This window comes from Oreochromis aureus, linkage group 14 (assembly GCF_013358895.1).
Source record: "Oreochromis aureus strain Israel breed Guangdong linkage group 14, ZZ_aureus, whole genome shotgun sequence".
NCBI classification, from domain to species: Eukaryota; Metazoa; Chordata; class Actinopteri; order Cichliformes; family Cichlidae; genus Oreochromis; species Oreochromis aureus.
The window spans coordinates 12,940,169-12,950,639 of NC_052955.1; the positions used below are offsets into that span (position 1 = coordinate 12,940,169).

Below are 10,471 nucleotides of genomic sequence, written 5' to 3' on the forward strand. Positions count from 1 at the left end.
CCATTAGGTGTGGCCTTTAAGTCCAGGCTCATTATGGCTTTCCATGCTGTGTTTAAAGGATCATGTCAGCTTTATACGTAAGACAAGAGGCCAATAAGTAAGAGGCAGCGAAACATACTTGTCCTTTAAAAGATGGATAACAGTCATACGCTGTTGAGAAAGAGTTGCGTGGTGATGAAAATCTGATAATTTTGTTTTGGATGATGGTGAGGGATGACAGCTCAGACTGAGCTTTTGTTATAATAAACCATCCTCACTTTTTAAAATAATAGACAGCATTACAGTTAATAACAGCCAAATTGAGTTTCTCACATTTGAAATCATTTTAAATCTAGTGTATCATCTTGACAAGTCTCTCTCTCACAAACATCACTGAATTCCCCACCTCATTCGATTAAATCCATTCAATTAAAAAATGCCGTGTGTGGAAAACAGCTGTACTTTGGATGTATTTTATCTTTTTTCCATTGTTATTGAACATCTAATGTGAAGTCCTTGAACAGAAAAGAAACGTCAAAGGATGTGTTTGTATTATTTATTTATTTTTATATAAATTGACATGTACAAAAGTCTTGAAACTGAAGAGAATATTAAACTATATGCGGTTATTACTAAATACCACTTCATTTCAATTCATTTACAATTAATATTGCTGTAAGACAAACTATACTGTACATTTCAAATGTGTTTACAGTACAATAAGTCATCCTTTTTGTACACGTTACATACAGGTTTTGCTTTAATGAGACAGAAAGTTTAATATCCAAATCAAATATATGCCTTAAAGAACTCAGTTTGAATGTAAAAAGCGCAAAAAAGGAAATCTTTATTCATAGCCAGTTTGAAAGTCTGATTCAGCACATACAGTATTAGCTCTGAACTGATTAATACCAAGTTCACCAACCTAGCCATTACCTTTTGTTACCTCAAATCTCTTAAGAAATGTTCACTTGCAAAGTCTTCTGTATGGCAAAGGAGTGATTGAGAAAATATTGCAGTTTATATATTTTTTAAGTTGCCCAAAATACAACCAAAAAAGCATTCGATATTTAAAACTGTATTTTTCGGACTATAAGGCACACTCAAAATCCTTTAATTTTCTCAAAAATCGACAGTGTCCCTTATAATCGGTGTGGCTTATGTATTAATTCTGGTTGTGCTTACTGACCTGAAACCGATTTTATGTGGTACACGGCGCTTAAAAATCTGTCAAAATATTTTAGTACGACTTGAACGTACTACTTGATGGATTGTCTGAGCATTACGGCTACCATAGTCAGGAGCCTGGCGGAGTGATACGTACTGTGCTTCCAAGTAATATTGTTGTGTGTAAAAGGACCCAAAAATGGCACCTGTTAAAAGACATGCTTACAAAGCGGATTTCAAACTCAAGGCTATCAGTCACGTTTTGTGTAATGCGCCTTATAATCCTGTGCACCTTATGTATGAAAATAGACCCGTTTATTGATATTGCGCCTTATAATCCGCTCCTTAAATGTCCGAAAATAGAGTATTTTATTTATGAAAATACATATTTTGACCCAAAAATGTATCAGTAGTAAAAGTAATAATTAAGCAGCTGAATTGCTCTTGTCAGTGTCATATTATATGGAAAGTTAACGGATAATTACTGCTAATGTATTAACAAATAAAGTTTTTTTCTATCACTTCAATGCGGGACTAATAGTATTAAACTTTATATTCATTATCAAGGTATCAATGCATAATATTTTACAAAACCACAGATTTCTTTCAGTGTAAAATCTGAAAGGTAACCGGTTACTGGAGCTGTCCGACAAATGTGAATGTGAAAATATCTTTCTCTTAAATATTGTAAAGTAAAGCAGAAGTGGCATAGAAGGAAAATTAAATAAAAAAGAAATACGTCAAATTTTTTCAACTTACATCACCAAGATATACAATATGGCTTATTGCTATAAACACATGGGTACATGTTAAATAACTTTGACTAAATGAACGGCTCCTTTTCCTCTAATTTTCTTTGATAAAAGGAAAATAAGATGTCATTTGGTTCACTTAAGGATATAAGGAGAGTACATTTACAGACACTATAGTCCCAATATATGGTTTCAGTTATTCCATTGTACTGAATAACAGAAATGTGTATTATAAGAGATTCAAATAGTGTAATAGGTCTATATAAGAGATCTAAACTTCTTTGAAGTTTAACATCATTATGATATACATTTTATAAATATTTTCATGTAATTGAACCATTTTTCTCCTTAATGTTATAGATCACCACTTTTTTTCACTCAAGTGTCAATCAAAACGAGCCTCACTTGTGTCCTAACTCCAATTGGACACATGCATCTCACTGCGTGGTCCAATACCATCCCTCTGTCCACAGGTCTTAGTATGGCACCTGTGGGTAGGCTTGTGCATGGATCCTCTCTGACTGCAGAGCCAGTCTCATACCCCAGTGGCATTGGCCCAGGCAGGGACAGAGTCTAGGTGAAACATTGCTTTACCCCAGCTGTTAATGGCCAGTGTAATGCAAAGAATGCCAATGATGTTCATGACGAATCCTGTCCTGGCCTGGTGGAGAAGAAAAGAATGCAGTCATTTCAAGATGTAGTTTAATGTTAACATCTGTATTTGTTGCTGAAAGTTGCATGAGAAGATCATTATCCCTGAAGTCCTGAAGTATTTGAGGAAGACCCACAGTATGTAGATTGGAATATTTCTTTAAATGTACTGTGATGTTAACTCTCAGATTTTCTTAAGTGTATGTTTTAACCCATGGAAGTGTTTTGGATGTGCACACTCTTTTTGTATTCTACCACTTTAATATTTATGTAACAAATCCACATCAATAATTTGGTTGGAAGGTGTTAAACTTGCTTAACATTCCTGGAAAGTCAATGGCAGGGGACCATGAGACACAAATTCTACATAACAAAGTCATTTGATTTGAAATCGTATCAGCTTGCACAGAAAATGTGCTTAATCTGACTGATTAAAATGCCTTATAACCATACAAGGATGTGACAGAAAACAGCAGATATTTTAAATAGATTGCAGATTACGCTGGCTACTTAGAGTGACTCATCATCTGCTACAACTTTCCAGTGGTAACATTTACTATTGTAAAACACTGGAAAACATATTGCTTCACTTCTGCAGCCTGAACACAACTAAAGAATACCCTTAATATCAGCTATCGTCAAAACGTGACTGTCACTTAAGAGATTCTGGTCACAACTGCAAGTTTTTATGAATGTAAATTCTGCAGACCAAGCAGTTCAACTTTGGTCCCAGAGTCACAGCACTGCAACATATAATTTACACAATAAACATACCAAAACCAATGTCGTACTTACCATGTCAGCAACCTTAAGGTATCCATAAGAGAAGACTATGGCATTGGGAGGAGTTGCGACTGGCAGCATGAAGGCAAATGAGGCACTTAGGGTACAAGGAACCATGACGTACAGCGGGTTGATTCCAATGGACTGAGACTGCAATAATCACACACAAGGTTTCAGCAGTCTGACTCATGGATGAATACAGCCTTGATCACAACATCCTCCACTACTCTTTCTGGCTATTTTTCTGCAACCTTAATCACCAACTCATAACTCAGAATGAATTGTATGCAATTCTGTGTGCAGGGAAAACTCTCATTAGGTGTGTGTAATTAAGATGTAATTCCTGCTGGCCCTGTGCTGAGTCATGATATTTAAAATAGAAACGTACAACATATGTGGAGATAATGGCAGACTTTAAAGTTGCAAAAGACATTACTCAGTGGAATTTGCTTCTGAATTACATATCCTGCAGCACACTAGCTTACAAGTGCACAGTAATTTCTGGTTCTCAAAATAAACAAAGGGTGAAAAGACCTAAACTTTATATTTAGTCTTCGTTAAACTCCAGCTGTATATCAGGTCACCAGGATGACAATATTTTGTCTTATCACAGGGTTTCCGTCTAAATCAAATGCTAAAGAGTTTCTTGACAGGATGACACACAAAGTGACATGCCACAAGCCACCGTTGCCACAAAGTGTTCTCACCATGCCTTTAGCTGTTTGTGTGAATCTGACTAAAGTACCTATTCTCCCTTTCTTCACTTTCTGTTTGTATTTTCAAGGGCTAAACAGAGACGGGTTGATCATCCTTGTGCATCTATTTGGCTTTTCCCTCAAGATATCAATAAATGTGAAAACCACTACTTGCGTTTCAGACCTCATTTTGGCATTCTCTCCAGTGCTCAGCTAGTGGGCACAGAAATGCTATTCTTCAGAAGAAGCAGCAGCGGGGAGGGCACTGTTACAAGGCACTGGACTGGATTGCTGTTTGGCAGGTTATTAATGGGAGAAGGGGCCCACAGAAAGGGGCCAAACATATTCAGCCTGAATGACCAACAAGATGGGTAACCAAACCAAAACGTGGGAAAATGGGCCAGCTCTCACTGGCAGTAGTTTCATTGCTGAACTCCAGCTGGGGGGAAAAATTTACGCTAGGAAGCACTTAACCTAACTGAGCTATTGCACCCAAACAGTATTTTCTCTCCCACACCACCTATATTTCACTTGCTCTATACTACTTCACTTCCTTACCATCGAGGCTAAGACGGGTAGGAAGAGCGTTGCAGTGGCTACATTACTGGTGCATTCTGTGAAGGTGGCAATCAGCAGGCATATGACAATGGCAATTGCCCAGGGAGGGATGCTTTGCAGAGGAGCCATCTGATCTCCCATCCACTTTGATAGTCCAGACACCTAAAGAGACAACAAAACAAAGTGCATATTTACTTTGAGGAGACTGCGATTCAGGTTTGGTCACAATATATTGCATCTGCTACAATGTAACTATATTTGCAGAAAACCAAAAACATCTGAATCCACAGATTTCAGAATCAGACTCAGAATAATTTATTGATCCCTAGGGGAAATTATCATTTGTCTTGCGTAAAGCTTTAAAACTGCATTAGGAGATTAAATAAAAAACATGATGGTGATGCCACTGAAAACAGACTAAATAGCTGGCAGATCTGATAAACATGCCTCCAAAATAAACAAGTAGAATCAGAATCTCAAGACACTGAATGGCTATTGTGAAGTTCTACATTTCTTGAAAGACTGTTATTGTCCCCATAACCATTGCATCTAACAACTGCCTTTGTAACTTACTTCACTGCCCTTAGCCAGAGCAAACCCTCCTCCAAGAAGAAGCACAATACCCCAAGGTAATTTCTTTTGGGCAGCTTTCCAGGTGAGGAGACGAGGTGTTGGGCCAGCAGTTTGATGAGGTGCTACAGGTCAAAGGAACGAATCATCAAAGTTTAATTACAGCATAGCCTACTATTCTCAAACTTATAAGAATGGGAAACACAACATTCTTCAGAAATGATGGCTCACCCATGTCAAAACTATGAGTCCTAAAAGAACACAAGCGCGGAGGTTTGGAGGGCAGAACAAAGAGAAGGACTGCGACAAAGACTGCCACCGTGGCATCTGATACATACCTGAAGGATGGAGTGATAGCAAAAATCAAGTAATATCACAATTTTATAAACTAAATTTCTGAAGGAATAAACATTAGGTGTTGAATTATGTCTTTTTATAGAAAATATGTATACAAACTCTGCTTGGGAGTTGAAGATATCTGTTGCCCAGCCACTGACAAAGCCTGGATCCCTTGTGAACCACAGCAACACGAGCAAAATGAAGAGACACAGGACGCTTATCTCTCCAAAGGACATCGGCCCCAGCAGGCGATGCTGTTCACGGATCACATTATATGCAGCAATGTCCTTCTCTGTCTTCACAGCCCCACAGCCCCATGTCTTCTTAAAGCTGGGGGATCACATGGGAAGAAAAGTCTTTGTGTCACTTCTACACTCACTCACAGTCTTGGTGCGGTAAAAGATTTCTTGATGTTGATTCAAGTCTCTGTCACTTATAATCAGGCTTTATGCATTATCAAACTCACTTGAATCCCATGAAGACAAACTGCAGCCAAAGCCATGCCAGTGTGAGCATGATGATCATGTTGGGGAAGGCAAAACCGAACCAGGACGCAAAGTTAATAATGTCCCCATTTTCAGGAAACAATCTAATACAAAAGAAAAAACAAATGAGAGGAATATATTAATACACATGATTTGAAATATTGGCACAATACTAATAACTGATAAGGGGACACTCACTGGCTCATCTGGCCCATGAGCACCAGGTTGGGACCAGTTCCTGTCAGTGTGGCTGTTCCTCCGATGCTGGCAGCATAACAAACACACAGGGTCATGCCTTTACACATTCTCCGCCGTTCTGCTGCCTCCTTATGCCTGACAGCCTCAGCCGTGGCATCTAAGAAAGTCACTACTACTGGGCCTTTAAACAAAGAGAAAGAAATGAAAAGGGACTACTAGCAGCTTGATAAAAGTCTTTGACGCTGTTGATTTTTATTGATTTTTTGTCCTATCCAAACATAAAGAAGTTACAAAAGGCTCACCTTGTCCCTCATTCTGTTTCTCTGTTTGTGAATCAGCTTTATTGTCAGTCTCTGATGTTTGGACCTGCTCATCCGAGCTGAAGATTTGAGGCATTTCTGCCTCACTGGTGTTTAGCTGTTCCAGCACTGCTTGCACAATTGGCACCATCATAGCTGTGGTAGCGGTATTACTGATCCACATGGATAAGAACGCTGTTACACCCATGAAGCCCATCATCAGTCTGCCAAGAAGATATAGAAAAAAAAATCAGAAAGGTGCTCTTAGTGTTCTTGGGACAGAACATGAAGTATGTTAGACTTTTATGATGGGAGTGAAAGGATTATTTTCTTAATCTACATTGTATCTGTGCTTTTGATGTCATAACAGATCTGAAAGGTAATTAACCACTCACAGTGCTGGACGCACACCAACAATGAGCAGCACCCTCAAAGCTATGCGCTTGTGCAGATTCCAGTGCTCCACAGCTACAGCAACCATGAGTCCTCCAACAAACAACATGTTTGTGTCCTTTAGGTACTGCATACACACCTGAGACAAAAGAGTCACACTGCATTAGATGTATGCACACATAAAGAAGCTTATACAATGTGACATATTTTTCTTACTTACATCTTTGGACTCCATGATGCCAAACAAAGGGAAAAGGAGAGCTGGAAGCAAAGCGGTTACAGCCAGAGGTAGAACCTCTGTGCACCAGTACACTGCCATCAGGATTATCACATAACCACATTCTGCCACCTGCATTAAGAAAAAAAGTACAACATACAAACAACTCAGAATCAGAAAGACTTTATTTATCCCCAAGGGCAGTAGCGGTTTTAGATACGGGCGACACGGGCGGTTGCCCGGGGCGGCATGTGGTGGGGGGCGGCATCACGGGCATCGGCAAAAAAAAAAATGCTCGTACTCATGCTGCCCCGACATCAGCCAGCACATATTGGGAATGACGTAGGCACCGATCGGTTTTCTATCGCCCATTTGCTGGGAGTAAGGGCGCCCTCCGTTTGCGAGGTGCGCCTGCTGCTTGCCGCACAGGGAGGACAGGGCGGGGCGGCGGGGGATTCTCTGGCTGGCTGGAGCAGCATCTAATAACCAACTCGCAAAATAAAACAAAATAAAAACAAACCAACAACACGAAAACACCAGACATTATGACAGTGGCGGTCCTAGCCTGTTTGGCGCCCTGGGCGAACACTCCCTCTGGCGCGCCCCCCCCACACACACACGCGCGCACACGCACACGCACACACACATTCACACACATATGAAGAGAGAGAGAGTATGCATAGTATGCAAATGGCTACCAAACAGCCATCATAATTCGTCATACAATGAGAACAGGACAAATCAACAATTGACACTGACTAATTAATATTATATTATTGTATATATTGTTTGGAGTTTAGTCTCTTACTATTTTTACCATTTCTTCTTGGAGGAACTGTAATCCACATAATCTCCTTAGGGATTAAGAAGGTATTCTGATTCTTAATGTTTTAGGATACATGACCTGCCATTATCCAGTGACACATCTGCTTACCTGTGTCTTTTGCTCGTTTCTCCTTGTAGGAGCCATAATTAAATGTATTGAATTTTAATGATCACTGGGTTTTCATTTGTTTGGTTGCTATGGTGATGTGTAACGGGAGTCATGTGGGTGGTAGTGGCGACATTAAGAGGGAGTTGTCAGTCTGTCATTCACTGGTTTGATTTTGACAGAGCAGGGCTGGGTAGCCGTAGTTTTTGTTGACCGCAGCACAACGAGTTTCCCCTTGTTGCATTAGAGCCTGTGATGTTTTAAGAGTTTGAATCGCGAGCCGATCACATTGCTCTGTAAACTTTTCAAGCACTTTAATAAACAAGCAAGCAATTCCACCTCTCGCATTATTGCGTAAAGTTGACAGCGCATCAGGCAAATAGGCAGCCTCAGTCCCCGGCCTACACTCCTCCTCTTCTTTTCTCTTTTTTTTAAACTTTAAAAACGGGCTGTGTGAGAGACTTTAAATCAACAAAATATAAAATATACATTTTAAATTGTTATTGATCCCTTTACCCCTGGTCCTAAAGTGTATATACTGGAGCCTCGTCGTCTCGTCTCTCTCTATACTGGACTGTATGTAGCGGAGATTACAATAAAGTTTACTTTGACTTCAAAAGCGCAGGCGCAGCAATCGAGGGCTCTCTCTTCAGTCCATAAACAGCTCACTTTTCAGTGTATGATAGTTCAAAGGGTGAAGATAAAAACATCGGTGCAAATTATAAGTCGGTATCATAATGTCTGGTGTTTTCGTGTTGTTGGTTTGTTTTTATTTTGTTTTATTTTGCGAGTTGGTTATTAGATGCTGCGCCAGAGGGAGTGTTTGCCCAGGGCGCCAAACAGGCTAGGACCGCCACTGCCCAAGGGGCAATTAACATACAACAGAGCAGCATGATGTTGAAGACAAGGACAGGGCATAAACAGGCAATAAGAGTGAGATAATAAATACACATAATATACAGTATATACACAAATTACACAGTTGAATTAAAGTGACTGACTGCACCAAACAAAGGCATTGCTTTCAGTCTGTGTCAGCAACCTATCTAGGAAAGTCTGACTTCAGTCCATAAACAGCTAAGATCAATAATTATGAAGCAATTTTGATGAGACGTTATGATAGTTCAAAGGGTGAAGATAAGTTGTTCTGTAGTGTCTCAACGCCAGGTTCTACATCTGTCAGGATCATACAAGTGAGATCTAGACAAAACTTGGATTGTTAATCATACCCCCTTAATTTAGAATTGTTTCATTTCGGTTACATATCAGCTGCTTGAAAACCGATTTTTTTTTTTCATGCGTCACATTTAAACCTATGCCAATGATAACATGCTTGCACCGTGTGATTTTTTTGTCTCTATGACCCACGTAGAAGTAACAACGTCTAAAGAGCCCTTTTTACCCTGTAGTCCCACGTTTATCCTTCATGCTACCAAAAAGAAGTTAAAGTAACAGAACCGGAGAGCGCAGCAGCCAACACTGGACAGCTCTCACGCGCTCCAAGCGCAGTGCACTTGAGCGCGCATCAACAGGTGCAAAAGACCAAGTGCAAATTAAAACGCGTGAAAGGGAAAATCTGACTTAATTTTAGTTCATTCAAGTTCTTTTTAAAGTAAGTAACATCTCTTTCATTAAAATTACTTTATTCTTTCATCCTTTCTTAGATTATGTTTCGTTTTAAGCCAAACGCAGATTAATTACATACCTGTGTCCCGATCACTAACGGCAGTGGAAGAAGAAGTAACGGAGTTAAAAAGAGGATCAGTTCATTCTTTACAGAGAAAAGACATTTCAAGAATGCCATCTTGAAAGGAAAAAGGAGAAAAGCAGACTTCGCACCGTGGAAGGCACTTTTGAGGCGAAGAAGAGAGAAGAAGGAGGGGGGGAGTCCCACGCAAATAAAAGAGAGAGAGAAACATAATGAGGAGAGAGAGAGAAGGGAATAGAGAGACGGGGGCGTGAAACGCCGAAACCAAAGAACTGATCATTAAAAGTGAAAAAGTTATAATAGTATAATAAATTGTAATAAAGTTAGGAGACTTACTGTAGAAAATAGCGAAATCACGAGTCCACGACAAAGTCCAGGAGACCTGCATTTCATTTTTGGAAATGATCCGATTCATTTAATTTATTTCTTTACCTTTTAAATTCCCAAAGGCGATTATCATGTGTGGTAAGCACACGTCTATCACCTCTCTTAGAGGGGGGGGGGTCAATGCGGTTGGCAGACTTCAGTGTTGCTGTTGCTTAGGCAAGAGACACAACTTAAAAAATAAAGCAACCAAGGATTTTACTTTTCAAGCCAGGCTTTCTTGGAATTCTATAAACGTATCTAAGTTTTACTTTTCAAAATGCTAAAAGTAAAATTTCTCAGTCACTGTCTAATAAAAGGGGTTTAGAGTTAGTTTTACAAAGGTCAAACAGACGGAAAAAATAAATCCTTAATGGTGGCAG

The 10,471-nt window shown here is 39.6% G+C and overlaps 1 protein-coding gene across 1 annotated transcript; it reads right to left on the reverse strand.

Annotated features, from left to right (window-relative positions):
• Positions 1–527: 527 nt before the first annotated feature.
• On the reverse strand, positions 528–9,867 carry LOC116313878 (solute carrier family 13 member 5). The gene is made up of 12 exons (XM_039622464.1): positions 9,723–9,867; positions 7,090–7,218; positions 6,872–7,008; positions 6,480–6,700; positions 6,178–6,358; positions 5,961–6,083; positions 5,612–5,824; positions 5,387–5,493; positions 5,159–5,280; positions 4,586–4,747; positions 3,345–3,482; positions 528–2,559 (listed from the first exon to the last, which is right to left on the reverse strand). The coding sequence occupies exons 1-12, from the start codon at positions 9,819–9,821 to the stop codon at positions 2,434–2,436; spliced, it is 1,758 nt and encodes a 585-aa protein (XP_039478398.1). The 5' UTR covers positions 9,822–9,867; the 3' UTR covers positions 528–2,433.
• Positions 9,868–10,471: the final 604 nt, after the last annotated feature.

Bases quoted from the DNA above. Each gene is read 5' to 3' on its own strand.
- LOC116313878 (XM_039622464.1), bottom strand. From the start codon at position 9,821: ATGGCATTCTTGAAATGTCTTTTCTCTGTAAAGAATGAACTGATCCTC. The intron at 6,359-6,479 runs GTGAGCCTTTTG...CTTTGTTTAAAG, and splicing joins GAAACAGAATGAGGGACAAG to GCCCAGTAGTAGTGACTTTC. The intron at 2,560-3,344 runs GTAAGTACGACA...CTTCTCCACCAG, and splicing joins ACCTTAAGGTTGCTGACATG to GCCAGGACAGGATTCGTCAT.